This window comes from Hippopotamus amphibius, chromosome 17, assembly GCF_030028045.1.
Source record: "Hippopotamus amphibius kiboko isolate mHipAmp2 chromosome 17, mHipAmp2.hap2, whole genome shotgun sequence".
Classification (NCBI taxonomy): Eukaryota; Metazoa; Chordata; class Mammalia; order Artiodactyla; family Hippopotamidae; genus Hippopotamus; species Hippopotamus amphibius.
This window is the reverse complement of record NC_080202.1, coordinates 7,737,824-7,757,674: the sequence shown is the minus strand read 5'-3', so window position 1 is coordinate 7,757,674 and position 19,851 is coordinate 7,737,824. Positions and strand designations below refer to the sequence as shown.

The 19,851-nt window shown below is 50.8% G+C and overlaps 2 protein-coding genes across 2 annotated transcripts in view; both read right to left on the bottom strand.

Moving 5' to 3' along the window:
* Positions 1-13,107: 13,107 nt before the first annotated feature.
* MFSD6L (major facilitator superfamily domain containing 6 like) lies at positions 13,108-15,332 on the bottom strand. The gene has a single exon (XM_057716143.1). It carries the CDS (start codon positions 15,187-15,189, stop codon positions 13,396-13,398), a length of 1,794 nt encoding a protein of 597 aa, XP_057572126.1. The 5' UTR covers positions 15,190-15,332; the 3' UTR covers positions 13,108-13,395.
* A 1,066-nt stretch (positions 15,333-16,398) lies between these two features.
* Positions 16,399-19,851, bottom strand: part of PIK3R6 (phosphoinositide-3-kinase regulatory subunit 6) — a 61,405-nt gene continuing 57,952 nt past the window's right edge. The window contains exons 20-21 of the mRNA XM_057716394.1: positions 18,760-18,872; positions 16,399-18,197 (exon numbers count right to left, since the gene is read on the bottom strand). Coding sequence (XP_057572377.1) covers positions 18,044-18,197; positions 18,760-18,872 — 267 coding nt within the window. The 3' untranslated portion in view covers positions 16,399-18,043. The remainder of the gene's footprint in view (positions 18,198-18,759; positions 18,873-19,851) is intronic.

Below are 19,851 nucleotides of genomic sequence, written 5' to 3'. Positions count from 1 at the left end.
AAATTAAAATTATCTTTGGGCTAAAGAGGAAATGACAAGGGAAATTATGAAATGCTTAGAACTGAATTACAATGCCAAGGTTTGTGCTGAATTACAATGTCCAAATTTGTACTAAAGCAGCACATAAGGGAAATTAAAACCTTGACTGCATTTATTGGAAAACAAGAAATACTGAGAACAAAAGATGTTCGAAAAAAGAGAGCAACCTAGTGAACCCACAGAAACAAGAAGGAAGGAAATAAAAATAACGGCAGAAATGAAAAGAGAGCAAAAAAAAAGTGGATAAAACCAACAAAACCGAACACAGGTCCTTTACACACACTAAATACAAACTTCAGAAGAGAGTAAGCAGAAAGGATGGTGTGCAGCTGAGTGTGGGATTTTCTTGTTCATGCTTGCTGCCTTGTGGCTGCAAGATCGCTGTTTCTCCTCCAAGAAAGGGGAAGAGGAGGGGATGCAGCTTACAAAGGAGGCGGAGCCTGCATCTAGGAAAGGTTTTGCTTTCCCCACCTGCAAGGGATGCTGAGAAGGTAAGCATTTCGGTTGAACACAATTGCTGCCAGGAACACAATTTGGGTGAAGAAGAGAGAAGAATGGATATTGGGTAGGCAAGCAGCAGTTTCTGCCTCAAAAACTATAGATCGATATGTTTGAAAACTTGGGTAAATAGGACAAATATCTAGAAAAATGTAAAATTCCATATGACCACATAGAAAACTGAGTGTATAAACACTTGTACATACAAGAAGACTTGCTCTACTGACCTTCGAGCATGACTGGCTTTTACCATTTGTTGAGGTTTATCTTATACACATTGTTCCACAGAATAGAAAACACAGGAGGGAGGGAAAGATGCTTTACTTATTTTAGAGGCTAGTGTAACCGTAATGGCAAAACTGGTTAAGGACAGTGAAAGGAAAGAAAACAAAGTGAACATGAATGCAAAATTAATTAATTAATTGAATGTCGGCCAGTCAAATCCAAGTGTGTTTTTTAAAGTTAATTAGTTAACTAATTAATTTATTTATTTATTGGCTGCACGGGGTCTTCATTGCTGCACACAGGCTTTCTCTAGTTGCGGCGAGCGGGGGCTCCTCTTCATTGCGGTCCCAGGCTTCTTATTGCGGTGGCTTCTCTTGTTGCGGAGCACGGGTCTAGGCATGCAGGCTTCAGTAGTTGTGGCATGTGGGCTTAATAGCTGTGGCTTGCGGGCTCTAGAGTGCAGGCTCAGTAGTTATGGTGCACAGGCCCAGCTGCTCTGAGGCATGTGGGATCTTCCCAGACCAGGGCTCAAACCCATGTCCCCTGCATTGGCAGGCCGATTCCTAACCACTGCGCCACCAGGTAAGCTGGCAACAGTGTGTTTTTAAAAACATAATTTATCAGGATCAAGTAAGGATCATCTAAGGATTCATAGTTAGTTAAAAATCTGAAGTATTGATATATTGATGTAAAATTCATCACACAAATGGAGTAGAGAAGAAAAATCACATCATCTTCTCAATACATGCAGGAAATTGTTGATACAGTTTATGATGAAATGTTATGAAAACTAGAGTCCCTGTCTTAAGCGTAAGTGAAAGAAACCCCAAATGGATTAAAGACCTAAAGGTGAGAGACTAAAACTGTGGATCTAATGTTGAAAAATGTAAGACATATCTTTGTACCTGGAAGTCAGGTGTAGTATATTCTTAAATATGATCCTCAAAACAAATTGCAAGGGGAACAATTTTAAAGTTTGATTACATCAAAATCAAGGTTTCCTGTTCAAAAAGGATACCGGCGACAAAGTTAGCAGATGGTGACAGACTGAACAGAGATATTTCCTGCATGAAAATCAACAAAGGATGAATATCTAGAATGTAGAGACACTCCTACAGCACAAGGAGGAAAAAGACAGGATTATTAGAGAAATGAAAATTAAAACTACAATGAAGTATCACCTCACACAGGTCAGAATGGCCATCATCAAAAAGTCTACAAACAATAAATGCTGGAGAGGGTGTGGAGAAAAGGGAACCCTCCTACACTGTTGGTGGGAATGAAAGTTGGTACAGCCACTATGGAGAACCGTATGGAGGTTCCTTAAAAAACTAAAAATACAATTACCATATGACCCAGCAATCCCACTACTATGCATATACCCTGAGAAAGCCACAATTCAAAAAGACACACGTGGTCCTTCCCTGGTGGTCCAGCGGTAAAGAATCCACCTTCCAATGTAGGGGACGCATGCTTGATTCCCGGTTGGGGAACTAAGATCCCACATGCTGCAGGACAACTAAGCCCTCGTGCCACAACTACTGAGCTCATGCACCCTGGAGCCCAGGTGCCACAACTAGAGAGAGAAAACCCATACGTCACATCTAGAGAGAAGCCCGCACACTGCAACAAAAGATTCTACATGCCTCAACGAAGATGCTGAGTGTCAGCATTATTTTTTTGAATAAAGAATATAAATTAAATAAAGAAAATAAAGAAAAAATTAAAGAAAATAAATTAAATAAATGTTAAAAAAAAGAAAAAAGACAATGCGCCCAATGTTCATTGCAGCACTATTTACAGTAGCCAAGACATGGAAGCAACCTAAATGCCCATCAACAGAGGAATGGATAAAGAAGATGTGGTACATATACACAATGGAATATTACTCAGCCATAAAAGAGAATGAAATAATGCCATTTGCAGCAACATGGATGGGCCTAGAGATTATCATGCTAAGTGAAGTAAGAAAAAGACAAGTATATGATATCACTTACATGTGGAATCTAAAAAAAAAAAAAAGTGATACAAATGAACTTATTTACAAATCAGAAAAAAACTCACAGACTTAGAAAACAAACTTATGGTTACCAACGGGGAAAGGTGGCAGAGGGTGGATAAATTAGGAGTTTGGGATTAACATATACACACTACTATCTATGAAACAGATAATCAACAAGGACTTACTGTACAGCACAGGGAACTCTACTTAATACTCTGTAATAGCCTATACGGGAAAATAATCTGAAAAAGAATATATATATATATACACACACGTATAACTGAATCACTTTGCTGTATGCCTGAAACTAACAACATTGTAAATCAACCACAGTCCAATATAAAATAAAAATTAAAAAGAAGAAAAAAAGAAAAAAGGACACCAGATGGAACACTGGACAAAGATTACTGTGGAAATATGCCCTGTGAGCTTCAAACGCTTTGATTTAACCTTGGCTAAAATTATGGTTGGAACCAAAGGTCACAGACCACAACCTGAAAATCTTGGGAGGAAAATACTTTTGAAAATGCAAGGCAAGATCCTGGCTCACAACCCTGGAGATAGTGTAGCCCGGTTATAAGTCCCCTGAAATCCTTTCATTACCCAAACAGTTCAAATTCATTGCAGGGTGAAGAACGGACCTCCTGGCCCTACAATTGCTTGGGCCTGGAGAGCAAAGTAGCAGCTGCTTCGCTGAAGGAAGGAGACAGGGCCCCCTCCTCCTCCAGTGGAACCTCAAGCTCTCTAAGTGCCAAAGGAGCAGAATTGGGATCCTACCGGCCATCCCAGAACCCTCAGCTCCAAGAGCCAAACTCAGGAAGAGACAAATCCTTCCTCCATTAGACCTGCCTCTTTTACTTAAAAAAGCTTTCTTTAAATTGTGGTAAAACATAAAATCTTAAACATTTGCAAGTGTACAGTTTAGTAGTGTTAAATCCATTCACATAGCTGTGCAACCAACCTCTGGACTCTTTCATCTTGAAAAATGAAAACCCTATACCCATTAGACAACACCTCCTGTATCCCTCTGGCCCCAGCCCCGGTAACAACCCTTCTACTTTCTGTCTGTGTGAGTCTGACCACTGTAGGTACCTCATGCTGTCACAGGGCCAGGTTCGTTTGCCTGACGTGCTGCGAGCCAAATGCCGAGACGCTGAGGTTTGCAGCAGAGAAAGGGTTTATTCATGAGGCCAGAAGACAGGCGAACTGCTCTCAGATCCACCTCCTTGAAGGCAAGGGCCTTGGGGTATTTACGGGATGAAGAAGCAGGGTGGTCTGAGTGAGGTGTGGGGAGCACGGGGAAAGGTGATTGGAAGTAAGAAAAAGGTGAGGCAGTCAGCGTTCTGCACAGGTGCAGACGCCGCTAAGTTACAGGCTTCGTCATGAGACGTATGTTTAGAAAAAGGCAGTGTTTTTCGTTTCCTCCAGCAGGGCATAAGGGTTCCAGTTTCTCCACATCTTTGTCAACGCCTGTTATGTTCTGCTTTTCTTTGTTTCGGGTTTTTTGTCTTTGTTTTTCTGATAGCAGCCATCCATAATGCGTATCTCATCGGTGTTTCAGTTTGTATTTCCCTAAAGGATTATTGATGTGGAGCATCTCGGCCATTTGACGTGTTTGTTGGCCATTTGTATATACTCTTAGGGGAAATGTCTATTCAAGTCCTTTGCCTATGTTTCTAGTCAGGTTGTTTGTTTTTTGTTGTCAAGTTGTAGGGGCTCTTTCTATTCTCTGGATATTAACCCCTTGTCAGATGTAGGATCTGCAAGTATTCTCTCCCATCCCATAGGGTGTCTTTTGCTCTGTTGATTTTGTCCTTTGATGCTAGATGTGCCTCTTTGCAAACTTTGTCCTCCACCTGTAAACCCCATCACCTGTTTCCACGGGTGGAGGTCATGATGGTGGTGGTGGGCCCCAGTTTGGATGTAGTAACGGTACCTGGTGGCTCTTCTCTCCTCTCCCAGGTCACCCTTGCTTAGATTCCTTTAGTTGTAGTAAGGCAAAGATTTCTGGGCCCCAAGTAACACAGAAGAGTTAATTTTGAAAATTTGTTTTGTTTTCTAAATGCTTCTTTAGTTTCTATCCAAGAAAAGGCCAAGCAGATTCAGATACTACCCACACCGCCCCTGGCCCTCTGTGGAAGGCGGTATTTCCTTAAATATCCTGAGCCCCCGAGTTGGTCTCACTCACTAGCTGCTGGGACGGACACAGCCAGGTGTGTTTGCTGCCCACAGCTGGCATGGTGGCCGCTGTTGTGAGGGGGGAAGGCATTCAGATCCCTTTCACAAGTTTCCTTAGAAATGGTGGCCCTGGTGGCTGTCATTTCAGGCAGGTTCAGTGGCGACACCCGACCGTAGCTCTCTCTCCGAATTCACCCCCCTTAGGGCAAGCATCTCACTATTCTCTGATGGAAACCTCGAAAGCCAGCCTGTGCAACCTCCAAGCAAAGGCTTCTCTTCTTCCTGGAAGTCTAGTCTCTTTCCTCGGAAAGGGGCACACAGATTTTGACGTATCTTGCCAAGAACAATAGGAAGAGGCACTGTTTGTCGATGCCATCTGCTTCCGGAGAGAAAGGAAGAGGCCGTATCATGGTGGTATCAGAGGGGCTCAGGATTTTCCTGAAGGTGACAAATCCTCCCATCTTTTTCCATCGGTAGTGGGTGAAGGCTGGTGAGATCAGACTATTTTGTAAACGCTGGTGAGGCCCTCTCTGCTGGCATCCAGACATAAACTGGTGAGACTCGGTGGGTAGCCAGGGTTGGCGGGATGGGGGCTGAGGAGCAGGAGGTGAGGACCTGTGAAGCTGATGTTATTCCCATCAAGGCTCTGACCCCATGTGGCCCCCATCAGCCCCGGGATCAAGTGGTATATGCAGCCACTTGCCCTGTTTCTTTCACACGGACACTGACTCCCACCCACCCTGATCAAGACCAAAGCCACATAAGGGTAGCCTGTCTCCTCAGGAAGAAATTCCAGAAGCTGCTCTGCACTGGCAGGGCCGCTGGTAGCCGTGTCTCTTCCCGGCTAAGTCCAGTGCGAACCCTGCAGCCCTTCCCTCTCCCAGGTCCCTCTCCTGGAGGTGTCTTACCTCTCACTCAAGGCCAGCTCAGCAGTGGCACCTGATCCTCATTTTTTTCTGTAGCTCCCAGCTCCAAGAGCTAAAGGATCCTCAGGGAGCCAGCCTCGCCCTGAACTGGGGCTTTGCGAAGGGCCCGGGACCCGCGTGGCCCGAGGAAGCCAGGAGGGCGCTTTCCCCGTGTGTTTGCTGCCCCTTGGTGGAACGCTTCTGAACTGCGTGCCGACTCTCTTCCTCCCTTCTGGTCCCTGTTTGTGCTCAGCTGACTCAGCTTACGGCCCTCAGCTTATGGCCCTCGCACTCCATGTGGAGGTGGAAAATGGCTTCTCTGGCCCGAGAAGATGCCCTCGCCCCTTGCACAGGGCAGAGGGGATGCAGGAGTCCAAGGCTGCAGCCTATGGGGGTTGACATGTGCAGAGCTGGAATTCGGTTGCCACTAGGACTGAGTTCCCTGCTAGGAAGGTGCCCGTCTAGGCCTCCCCCTTCCACGGCAGACCCCCCACCCTGGAGCCCCCGCCCACAGGCATGCAATTCCAGCCCCCAGGGACTGCCCCTCGGGTTCATCTGCCTCCCCTTCCCCTCCTTCCCCACCACCCCGGGGCCCTGGCTTTGAGGGTGGAAGGTCAGTCTGGGGCTGGGACTTGGGGCTCCACATGGCCACGCTGCACAGCAGACCAGGGGCTGAGTGTCAGGCTCAGGGAAGAAAATAAAGATTCATTCAATGCCAGCATTCTTCGGGTTCCAGGAGGCCGTACTGCTCTGCTGGGTGAGAAGGGCCGAGGCGGAGAGACCATGGCTCACAGGAAGGCATCATGTCCAGTCAAGTGAACGGCACAATGGGAAGATCATGGAGACCAAGGCCCTTGTTTTTCAGACTTGGAAGGTGAGACCCAGTGGGTAAGCGATTTGCCCGAGGGGTCGTATCTTAAGCTTCACTTCTGTAACAGAAGACACCTCACCACATCACCTTCCCATCACAGACCACAGGCGCCCAGGGTCCAGAGGAACTTCAGTCCAGTCCAAAGTCATGTCTCCAAGCTGTTTCCCAACCAGGCTTTAAAAGAGAATCAGGTTTCACGAACACAGCTCTGGAAAAGCCCCTGGAGACTGGGAATGTCTTCTGCTCGGCCCCACATCACAACCATCACCAAACAGCCACATCCCTGGCCTCGGGGACAGTCACCCATTGTAGAGGGGAGCTGGCAGGCTTGGGAGTAATGTTTTTGCTGTATTGGCTTTCATTTTTATGAGATAGGCACTGGTTTTCTGTCGTTCTGGACTCTGCCATTTCTATAGACCTTTGCCCTCATCACATGGGTTCAAAATTGCAAAATCATCTGTGATCCTTGATACCTCCTTCTTCCCTAATCTCCACCTCATTAGTCAGTCCATAACCCAGGTCTGGATTGTTGATTCCACCTCTGAAATGCCTTTGCATACTGTATTTGTCTTCTCCGGCTGCCACAGAAAAATACCACGGGCTGGGTGGTTTAAACCACAGACGTTTATTTTCTCACGGTTCTGGAAGCTAGAAGTCCATGGTCAAGTTGCTGGAGAATTCAGCTTATGGTGAGGACTCTCTTCCTGGCTTGTAGACAGTGGCCTTCTCAGTGTGTCCTCATATGGCCTTTCTTCTTGCACTGGTTGGGGCGGAGGGAGAGAGAGGGAGGGAGAGAGGGAGCGAGACAGAAAGAGGGAGGGAGAGGGAGAGCGAGCGAGAACTGCCAGGTGCCTCCTCCTCCTCTTATAAAGACACCAATCCCATCGGATTAGGGCCTCACTTTATGACCTCATTTAACCCTAATGACCACCCGAAGGCCCCCATCTCCAAATACTATCACACTGGCAGTTAGGGCTTCACCGTATGAGTTTGGAGGGGACACAGCTCAGTCCTTGGCACATACATTGTCACATCTTAGATAATCACATGCTTTTTTTTTTTTTTAAATTAATTAATTTTTTGGGGGGGTACACCAAGTTCAATCATCTGTTTTTATACACATATCCCCGTATAATCACATGCTTTTGAGATGCAGCCCCTTCCTGCCCGGACAATCACAATGGTCTGTCCAGAACAGACATCCCAGCCCTGAGAGAGCTCCCCAACTCAGGCCCATTGTTCACAGCGCAACCTGCAAGAGAGAGTCTAAACTTCAGGGCCTCTCCACTGGCTGGTGAAATCTTCACTTCCTGGAAGCAGCGGGACATTCGGAGGGAGGACCATGAGATTGGCAGTGGTCAGGTCTGGGCTCAGGCTATGCTCCAGCACCCAATAGTCATGACCCTGAGCAACTAAGTCGGTTAACCTCTCTGAGCCTCAGTTTCCCCTGCTGTAAAATGAGCATTCATGTGGTGAGAATTACAAGTGTTATGTATGCAGGTGTCAGGCACAGAGGGGGTGGGCATAGTTCAACCTGTGTGAGTTTCCTTTCCCTTAGGGTGACATGGAGGGTGTCCACAGTCTGACTCCAACCCATGTCTCCAACCTATTTTCCACAACTCCTCATACAAAATCCATAAGCAAATTTATTGTCTTGTCCCCACCATGCCCCTGCCTGGTATCACCTGCTACCCTTATAGGAATAGCGTCTCCACTTACTTGAGCCAGTTTTAACATAGAGGTTTGAGAGGATGGGCTCAAACGGATCCGGTTTTACATTTGAACTTTCTGAGCCTTAGTTGCTTTACCCGTAAAGTGAGTGGATGCTCTGATTTAATGAGACAGCTTTATCTTAGCACAGATACCCCAGAATCTTGCCAGCCTGGGTGTGGGAGCCCAGGTTTGTCCCTGAGTCAAAAATGTCACCCAGAAAACTACCAACATTGGTGTTTTCCAAAGTCTCTTCTAGGAAACACTAGTTCTGAAAGATAGTGGTTCATGTACCTGGAAGAATGTTGTGATACGTGTTATGTTGGGGGAATTACAGGGCTAACAAAGCTAAACAAATTTGTTGGCTACGGGGCTTTCCAGAGTCTCTCATTGCTCATGTATATTGTAAGTTTCTAAGAGGTGACAATTATTTACATCATTTCATAAACTGTTTAGCCACAGAATTCTTTTTTAATGCTCCACCCACCCACCCCGCTAGAATCAAGTGTTCTGCAAAGACACTGGGAAGTGAAGGTTTAAGTAAGCCTGAGCAGAAAGGTTAATGCCTCATCCAATATTTACTTTCCTCTTAGCCGGAACCAAGATGTGTTAGAACTCAGTATCTCTGATAGCCATGAGGCTGCAAGCTAAGGATTTCATTTGCTTTTAATTTTATGATGCTGAACAGATCTCGTGGCTGGTTACCAGAGTAAAAGTCACGGCTCTGAGGTCTAAGTCTTTGCGACCTGATCCTTCCTTCAATATGCAGGCCTATTTCATCATCTCCGTGAGGTTTTCTCGCAGCACTCAACCAACACGCCTGCCCCACACTTCCTGCAACACTGAACGTCTCACTTGACATGCAGCTTGTCTTGTTCTGTGTGTATGTGTTTTCTGCTGGGCCTGCTGGCTGGCCTTGGTCCCTGGTTACCGGGAGGCAGCCTCTAAATCCTTGGAATTAGAGTTATAAGGGTGTCTGTTATTCTTGGTGGGTCTTTTGGAGCACACTTGTGTTTATGCCCTGACTCTGGGAGGGCCCCTGGTTTATGTTAATGAATTAACTAAAGATAGGCCCTAGTTTATGTTAATAAGCTGACTCAGGATGGGCCCCTGCTTTATGTTAATGGTGTGACTGATGAGGGCTCCGTGGCTAATGAGATGACTCAGGAAGGGGCTGCCTTGCCAGAAAGACCAACCACTAGTGAATAGAAGTTTGGGGCTTTGAGCCATGTGACATGGGTCTGACTTCTGGGAAGGGGCCAGGGGCCAGTGGCTCACTGAACCATGCTGATGTAATGGAGTAGAAACCACGGATGCCAGAGTCTCCCAGGAGGGTGGTGCTCCATGTATTTGCACACGTCGGTGGTTCAGAGGTGATGGCTTCTGACTCCGTGGGGAAAAGCATGGACGCTTCAAAGGTGTGGGACCCTGCAGACCTCGCGCTATGTGTCTCTTCATTTGGCTGATTCTGATTTGTATCTTTTGGCCATAATAAAACGAATCACTCATGTAGTGCTTTCCTAGGTTCTATGAGTCACTGTAGTGAATTACTGAACCTGAGGGGGAGAGTAGGAACCTCAGATTTGCAGCCAGTTGGTCAGAAGTGAGGGTGGCCCTGCGGACCTCCAAACTTGTGGCTGGTGTCAGAAGCCATTGCAATTATACTGAGCGAAAGGAGTCAGACATAAAAGGGTACATTCTACCGTCTTTAAAAAACACAGGCTAATATTTAGTGACAGAAAGCAGAACAGTGGGTGTCTAGGACCAGGGTAGAGGTGGGGGCAGGGGGAGAGGAGGGGTTACAAAAGAACGGGGCAAGTTGTGTGGGTGATGAATATGGTTACTGTCTTGATTGTGGTGATGATTTCACAGGTGTGTGTGTGTGTGTATGTCAAAACATCAAATTGTATAATTAAAATATGTGCAATTTATGTCAACAAAACTTTAATAAAGGTAAGTTTTAAAATGAGATATAGGGATTTCCCTAGTGGTGCAGTGGTTAAGAATCCACCTGCCAATGCAGGGGACACGGGTTTGATCCCTGGTCCAGGAAGATCCCACATGCCGCGGAGCAACTAAGCCCATGTGCCACAGCTACTAAGCCTGCATGCTGTAGCTACTGAAGCCCACACGCCTAGAGCCCGTGCTCTGCAGCAAGAGAAGCCACTGCACTGAGAAGCCCACGCACCACAACGAAGCGTAGCCCCTGCTCGCTGCAACTAGAGAAAGCCTGGATGCAGCAACTAAGACCCAACGCAGCCAAAAATAAGTAAGTAAATAAAGAATAGAGTGAGTGTATAAAGAAGAGGAAAAAAATAAAATTGAGATATAATTGACATACAAGGTAATTTTTGTTTTTTAAAGCTCAGTGGAGTCCTCACCTGTCATGACCCTGTCCAGAACCTTCCATGGTTTCCCTAAAGTCCACAGAGGCACGGCCTTCCACCGTCTGGCCCTGAGCTATCTTTGCAGCCTTGCATTTCAGCTCTGTCCCGCACAAATCCTTTGTTTCAGCCAAACTGTAGCTCTCGCTTTCCTGCAGGTAGACGCCCTGCTTTCCCCACCTCTGCAGATTTGCTCCTGCTGTTCCCTCTGCCTAGAATGCCCTTCCGTGAGCTACCACCCTCTCTCCACCAATCGGGTTTCCCTTCAGGGCTTAGCTCACATGTCATCTCCACAAAACCTTCCTTGAGTTCTTGAGTCAGAGATGCTCTGTCCCTTTCCTAAACTCTTGTAATGCTTTCCGTGCAATGTTTTTCAGTGTCCTGTGCTTCTTCCGTATATATGCATACGGAAGGAAGTCTCCAGTTAGACCACGTGAGGGTAGGGGCTGTGCATTTTATAAATTCTTGTATTCCCCACGGTGAGTACCACAACTCTTTACAAAGGAGAGTCAAATAGTAACAGGATAGCCCAAACACAAATTTCTTGGCATCCTTCCCGTAAAATCTTTTAGATCCTTAAACCATCACATCACTCAGTCTCCCCCTTGTCCACCTCCTCCTCCTCTTCCACCTCAGGCTCCTCTTTCCCAGCCTTCTTCCTCTTCTTCAGGCTAAACCACACTTACTAGCTTAACTCTCTTCTTCTTCTTTTTTTTTTAAAGAACTTTTATTGAGATACAGTTAACAGACAAGAAACTGCATATATTTGGAGTGTACAATTTGGTTTTTTTTTCTTATTAGTAATGTATATATGGCAATCCCAATCTCCCAATTTAACTCTCTTCTTAAGCCAAGTCCTGTTCCTCACCCTTCGTCTGTGTGAGGGGGACACACGTGTGTTCGTATTTTGGGATTATTTTATATTCTGTCTGTATTGTAAATAAGAGCTACTATCCAATAAACCTCAAGTGATAGCTGCCCTAAATCTTAATATTTCATGACTTCCCTGGTGGCACAGTAGTTAAGAATCCACATGCCAATGCAGGGGACACAGGTTCAAGCCGTGGTCCGGGATGATCCCACATGCTGTGGAGCAACTAAACCCGTGCACCACAACTACTGAAGCCCAAGCACCTAGAGCCCGTGCTCTGCAACAAGAGAAGCCACTGCACTCAGAAGCCCATGCACCACAACAAAGAGTAGCACCCACTTGCCACAACTAGAGAAAGCCCATGCGCAGCAATGAAGACTCAATGCAGCCAAAAAAAAAAAAATCTTAATATTTCATTTTATCCCTCTTTTCTCCCATTTCTTAGCCGTAGAGCATCGTGATTAAAGTCTCAGGCTCCAGCGCCACCAGGAATCTGGATCCCAGCTCTGCTGCCAACCAGCTGTGTGACCTCAAGCACATTACTTTGCTGTCAGTTTTGTCATCTGTAAAACTGGAGGTGGTGATAGTGGTAATAGAATAGCTTGGAAGTTGCATTAAAAATACAGATTTCTGGACCCCACCTGAGAGATTCTCGAAGCCAGGATGTGCTCCTCAGCTGACTTGGATAGCCAGCCAGGCTTGGTAACTACCGGCATCGCGGAAAATGCACCAGATTTGCGGGAAGGAGGTCAGGGCTCTGAAGGGGTTTTCTGCCAATGACCCAATGTGTGACTTTTCTGAGACTCTGTTTTCTTATTTGTAAAATGCAGTGAACGGCTTTGATTTGATCATAGAGTTGCTGTGGGAGGTCCAATGGCACAGGTAGTAGCGTCCTAGCCCCAAGGAGGCTGCCGCACCATCAGGGCAGACGCAGAAGATCTCCACGTGCTCTTGGGAGGTGGAGCCTGCAAAATGGGAGTCCAAAGGACATGAAATGGCTCTTGCTCTGACCTAAGTATGGAAGATGATTCTAAAGGTCCTGCTCCTGGTGACACACAGATTTGAGAGTAAGAATGAACACATATTCACCTCCACCCCCATCCCTCAACACACATTCTGCTTCCCATCATTTTGTCTTATTGGAGACTTAAGTACCTGGATGAGCATGGGCACCTGTATATCAGTGGAGAGAGAGAGAAGAGTTTCGGTTCTCATCACCAACCTTACCTGCCCACAGCATGATTTTTATAGGCTCAGGCTCATGCCTTAGGATCCACGAGAATGTACATGACTCATCGAAGCCTGCTGCCCACTCTGGCAACTGAGTCCTACAGGCCTCATTGCCTTCTTGGATCTGTCAGTTTCACTTGAGCAGTTCAGCTGTGGCTGAAATCAACAGCACCATGCAAAGCTCTTGCAAACCGCATACGCCGAAACAGAGTGACCACAAAGGGAACTTTTTTGGTTTTTAGCAAATGTATTCTTGCTCCGTTATTTTAAAAAAAGACAACAGCCAAAAGTTAAATCTCCTGTTACTACAAAAGTAAAGAAAATCATGCAATGAGATGATCCCGTGGGGCTTCGGCACAGACATGCTTCTCTCTCCCAAGGCTCCCTGCAGCCCTGGCAGGACTCGTGGGGTCTGCCCTCAGCAGGCTGAGTGTTGTCCATCCCTCTGGCTCCTTCCCAGATCAGCGCACCCTGACCGTCCCTCAGCCCCTCCAGTCTGAGTGTTCGTCCCTCAAGGCCTTCACAAGCCAGTCCCGTTCGGTCCCCTGCTCAGAGTCGCTCGTGTCACTGGCCTCCACAGCCAGCAGCTTGGAGTAGTTGATTTTCCGCTCTTGGGGCAGTCTGGGCTGGATGGACAGGAACAAGGCCAGCCAGAGCAAAAGGACCGTGCAGCAGGCCTGGTAGAGCACAGCCAGGCTGAAGCGCATCGCCACGAAGCCCCCCACAAAGCTGCCCAGGCTGGCCCCGCCCCCGTAAAAGTGGCCTCGGAACATGGCACGCAGAGGTCTCTCCGTTCCGGGGGTGGCCAGGTGCTCTATGCAGGCCTCGACTGCCCACCACAGAGCCCCGTGGCTGAAGGCGCTCAAGATCTGAGCGGGGAGGACGGACCACCAGCTCCAGAGGAAAGAGTAATACAGCAGCTGCCCCGCCAGGCAGCCCAGCCCCAGCCCCACCGTGCCCACCCTGGACAGCTTCCTAAGCAACGGAGTTTTGAAAGGATGAAGTAGAATCTCCCCCAGCAAGCCCAGGGCCACCGAGAAGCCCATGACCAGCTCGCTGCTCCCGTGGTCTTTCATGTACCAGAACAAGAAGTTCTGCACGGCGCTGGTGGTGGCTCCTACCAAGAAGACCGTGAGGGCCAGGGTGATGAGGCGGGGGTCGCCGCCTACGAGAGACAAGGCTTTGACCGTTTTGTAGCTGGGCTCCCGTCGCCTGCAGATGGGGACGGGAAAGGCGACGCTCACCAGCAAAGCCAGGGCGCTGACCAGTGAGTAGCCGTAGAAGTGCACCACACCCCGGGGGCCATTTGTCATCAGGAAGCAGTCCAGCTGCCCCACCAAGGCTGCGATGCCACACACACCTGCCGACAAGCCCAGCAGCCTCCAGAGCCACAGGCTTCTGTAGCGGTCAGTGGCGTCCACAAAATCCAGGTATTCATAAAGGCTGTCGTCTGCCACCTGTTCCAGAGGGGACGTCAGCAGCTCCCAGAACACCATGGAGCCCAGGGAGAGGATGAAAGTCCACCGCAACCCTTCCAAGGAGAGGTCAAGGGCCCCTGCCATCCCGTCGGCTGCCGACTGGTTGGCTGGACTGGCCAGCACCGTAGCCCCAGCAAGCAAAGGAAGGGCAGCACTGACCACAGTAAGAGCACCTTCTGGGGGAGTGTCTTTCACCCCTGAAGTAACAGGATGGAGGAGAACTCGGGATGCGGTCCTGGCTCCTCGGATGGAGCCCACAAAGGAGCCGGGCAGGTGATGGAAATGTTCTCGGCCACTTTCCCGAGGTCCTTCTCTGAAGCCATCGGCTCCCGCGACCCCAGTGCGCCTCTCGGCTGGGAGGCTGGGCGCCCCCGCTGCGCGGTCCCAGGCTGCCTCTGGGGCGGAGGTGACGTTCCCCGTTAGCGCGACCTCTGGTGGCGGGACCGTGGCGGTCACGCTGTGGCTTCCATCACACAAGCGGTACCCCGGGTCTCTGTCCAAGGGCGGCACCAGGACCATCAACAGGCTGGCCCCCACCGAGCCGAGCAGCGAGCCTGTGAGAAGCGCCCGCCGCTTCTGGTAGCTCTTGGCCAGGAAGGCACAGAAGGGAGCCCAGAAGACCGCGACCAGGTGCTTGGTTCCCATCAGGATGCCCACCCAGGGCGCGGCCAAGCCCAGCTGCCGCAGGTAGAGGGTCAGGAACGGGGTCACGCAGGCATCCCGGACGCCGCACACCAGGTGGAAGAGCCTGGCCACCCCCAGCGCCCTGCTGATGTCCCACTGGGGGTTGGCGCTCATGGCTGCCCGGCTCCGTCAGACCCGGGCGGGCGGAGGGCGCGGCGGGGCGCGGGGCGGGCGCGGCGTCACGGCCCCTGGGGGCGGGCGCGGAGCCAGCCGCACGGCGCCTCCATCCTCCGGCCGCGCCGCGGTCGCAGGGTCAACGGCCGCCCCCGCCCCCACGTCCGGCCACCGGCCCGGAAGCGGCCCCGCCCCCGGGACGCCGCACCTCAGGGGCGGGGCCGGCGCACCTGCGGGCCGCACCTGCCACGTCCCCGCGCGGCCGCCGCCGCCGCACCAGGGCCCCGTGTAGCCCGCGATGCTGGGTGAGATCCCTGAACTTGCTTCAGGCAAGTAAAACTTGGGGCGGGGGGGCGGGGTAGCGAGAATGGAATTCATGATATTCCAGCTCCCCCCGACCCCCAGCCCTCCAGTGTTCTTCAGATCTTTATAAAAAGGCCCCCGGATCAGGGACCACCCTGTTTTCCTCATGCAGCGTCCCTATCCACCCGCCCCCTCCGCAGACCCACACTCTCCCCTTCCCGCTTATTTTCCTGCATAGCACGCATCGCTGTCGGACACACCACCGGTTCCTGTTTCACGGGTCTATCCCCGCACCCGCCCCACGGTCTCTCTTGTTGATTGTCTGTCTCCATCAGAATCAAAGGGCTATTTTTGTCTCCAGGGCCTAGAACTGTTTGATTGGATGTGAGCTGCGTCTGGAAGTGGCGTGACCTTAGATGGCACAGAGAGGGACTGACAGCTGAGGGTGGTCTTGAGCTGGCAGCTCCTCCAGGCAGCCCTCCAGCACCTCCCCTGCCCCCCTAACATTGTGCATGTACCAGATGGTTTTAATCTACACCAAAGAGTGCTTAGTTGTCTACTTTGGGTATACACATGCCAGAGGCGGTGAGCTAACATTTCATCCAAAAGTCACACTCCAGAGGCAGTGAACAGAAGCATATTGATGATCTTAGGTCAACCTATGTGGATTCATTCATTATCCTGATCGATATTGGCAAAATTTCACTGGTGAAATTCGTGGTGTCCAAGTCACATGGTTTGTTTATAATTTGGGGGGAGGCATTTCCTCCCTTGGTATAAGGGTATAAGAATCAGAGATTCCAGCAGTCCAGACCCTTTGGCAGGGTGGCCTTTACTCTGAGATGGCCCAGTGTCCAGCCACCCAGTGTCCTTGCGTGAATGTTTCAAGCAAGGTGTGTTCGGAGGACCTAATCTGACGGGGGGTGGGGATGAGGGGGGCTACTTGCCAATGCATATCTGAATTGCGCAGCAGAATTTGGGCTACAACGTGCTTTCTCTGTAAGCTGGTGGGGAGACCGGGGAGAAGGCCCAGAGCCCTCACCTAACTCTACAGCTGGTAAACCCCGCAAACTCCACGAACCTGGTACTTGTTGGCCAGATTGTTATGAATCAATTTATATCACCCCAATGACAGAAAAAGAAAATCTAGCCATGTTCAGGTAAACTCACTCAAATTCGGTAATACCAGTCACTTCTGGTTTAAACCCACCTCCATCACATGGAGGGCTGTCCTTGGCCCCACTCCTCCCTGGGCTCCGCAGGGGGCAGCTTCAGTGGAGAGTCGCACATCCATCAGCTTCTTGGTCTTCACCTGTCCAGGCTGCATCACGACTGAAGGGCAGGGACTTCGCCACGTGGTGTCCATCAAGGTGCCCGCAGTCCACATCCAGGCTTCAGGCCCGCTGCCACTCATGGCTGCACCTCTCCCCTTGAGCTTGTTTGCTTTCAACTACCTGAGGAAAACCTTACCTGCTTCCCGTGTCCACAGAGGCACAGGGACTCTCTTTAAGGCTGCCCTTGGGCCCATCTGCCTAAGCCCCCCAGGCAGCCTCTCTTACACCATCCCCCTAGGCTCTGAGAATGTGCTCTGAGACTTGCCCCCACTCCTGGGGCAATGAGGCCCCAAGTGAAGTGCCTTCCTCTCCACTCTTGGGTCCCAAACTTGGAAGGGACTCTTCCATTCCACTGCCAACACTCCCTGGGACTGCCCAGGTGATGGGTATGGACTTAACATCTGGATATACGTTGCTGAACTCAAAAGCCAAGAATTTTGATGTCTTTAATCTCTGGCTCCTCTGAAATGAGCCTGCATTCCCCTCTGTTTTGGGGACATCGCTGGTCGGGAGGCCCTCAGTGAACGTGAATGAGGAGGGGGCTGGGCAGGTGGACAGAGCACACCACACCCGTGAATGTTTCACCAAGCTCTTACCTGGGCCTGAGCGGAGTCATTAGGTTAGACTAAGCAGTGCCTCTGCTCTCTGTTAAAATACAAGTATCGCTGGATATTAGATGCAAGCAGAAAGACTTTAGTGTGTATTTATTGAATCTGACATTTTCTCTCAACCAGGAGAGACGTCCGTCTGGGAGTGGGGGGGGCGGGCAGTGGCCTGCGGGAGGGAAGGGAACAGACTGGGCTGGAGGGGGTGCCGCTGCCTGCGTCCTGTTTTCCCCAGGCCGCGGGGCCCTGGCGGGGCAGCAGCTCTCGCCTTGGTTTTAGGGCCAGGTGGGGAGCTTGAGTGGGAGAAGACGGTGAGAGAGGCGGGAACTGGACGTCAACGGAGGAGTGGACAACACGGTGCAAGGAGCTGGGCTTTGTGTGCCCGCAGCTCAGCCAGGGCCTCCTCGGACTTTCACATGGGCCTGGCTCCCTCTCACCCCCCACAGCCAGCTCCTTGTGCTCCAGGCACTTGCTGGCTTCTAGACGCAGCTGGAAGCCGCCCCCTGGAGCCTTGCTCTGGCTGTTGGTGTGAGTGTTTGGAACGGTGGGGTAGTGTATCCTTCCCTTGGGCCCACTGCCCTTAGACTCGGCGATTCCACGGCCCCTGTGGGCTCACTGGACGATGCCAGAGAACGTGTTGATGGGCATTAGGAGGGGTTTGGCCTTGGCTTTGGTCCTTTCCATCTCCTGCTGGTGTGAGCTGAGCCCCAGCACCTTGGATTTCTGGGTCCCGGAACATGGCTCTGGGCAGAGAGTAACTTCGAACCTGTGGGCGGAGAGAGGCCAGCTCAGGAGACCCATCTCAGGGGTCACATCTGCCTGGGCATTTTAAAGGTAGCCCTTTACTGTCGGGTCTAGATGAGGGGGCCCCACAGAGGGAAGAGGGAGAATCAGAATGAGAAAGGGCGCCCTGAGCCTGGGGCGAAAGCAGGGAGAGGAGGACACGCCTGAATGGGTCACCCTGTGCGCCTGCCTGACCCAGATACACCTCCCCAGGGGACACAAGTAGGTGTCGTGTTAACTGGGGCGTAGCTGCCACAGAAGGGCAGCCTGTGTGTGGGGGGGGGGGCCCAGTGCCAGCACAGCGGGTTGGACCAGGCGGGCTGCGGATGTAGAGAAATCTCGAGAAACTTTAATCTCAGCTGTTGCCCAGGGACAGCGATTCGTTTGCTCTTCTTCCTGGATTTAAGTCATCACCTGAGTCCACACCCATCAGGGATACCTGCCTGGCCCTCGATATGCCCCGCCCCGAAAAGGCGGTCAGGGCTCGCGGCAGGAGTGAGGAGGGGCTGGCCACCGTGGAGCTTTGCCCCAGGGCCCCGCCTCACCTGACCACATCCCTGTACGTGCGGGAGCTGTCCTTGTCCAGCAACAGCGTCAGCAGCCTCTGGTCCTGGCTCTGGATAAGGATGTTGGCCGTCCGGAAGGTGTTCGTCACCGTCTGCAACAGAGACAGCTCGGGGAGTGGCACCTCGGTAACAGATGGCCCAGCCAACACCTGCTACCCTGGAATCCTGTGTGTTTCAGTCCAGTAGATGGGGCCCCGCCTCTTCCTGCAAGTGACGGCGGGGACAATCCCACAGAAAGTGCTTCTAGGCTGCCCTGGTCCTTCCTCGGCTCTCGCATCGTTTCCGCAGTTCTTTTCCCAACCTGTTGTCTTTAATTTTGAACACAACCTAGGATGCTACGGCTAGAGCTTGTGAGGTGCTCAAGTGACCTGAGCACCTCCTATATGACAGGCATGTTATGTGTGGAATGTGGGGATACTGCAGGGTTTTTATAAGTCCTGACCCTAATTCTCAGTGTTGGATTGCATGCAAAATTATTTCCCTGGGGCAGAGACAGAAGGTCTGGAAAGCAGCCACCTACCCCGGTGACTGAGACCAAGCCTGTATCAGTTTGTACCATGGGGCCAGTTACAGGCAGAAGGAAACTATCCTCTGCACGGGTTCCCACCTTCCACACCCACAGCCCTGCACAGCTCCTCCAGAAAGTACCCAGGACCAAAGGAAAGCAGCCCCGAGGCAGCCCTCAAACCCGTGACCTCAGGGGGCTGCTCCCGAGAGGCCCCTCCCCGGGACACAGAGTGTGGAGCATCCTGGCTCCCAGGTGGGCCTTTGAGGGTCTTTCTGGTCACTGGCCCATCCCGCACGTGGACAGCAGCTTTGTGTGATTCATCAGCACAGAGCACGCAAGTGTCTAGAGCCTTAGACTCCATCTCCTTCAAACATCCTCAGCCCTGGAATCGTCTTTCCAAAGCATCGAATTAGCGATTCTGATCTGGGTGGTCTGGAGTCCAGCCCTGGCCTGGGCATTTTTCACAAGCTCCCTATTGTAGGCAGGGCTGGCCGACCTCCTTGCTGTCAAACAGCAAAGGGACAAACAGAGCCTAAACCCAGGGGGTCAAGCATGTCTGGGCA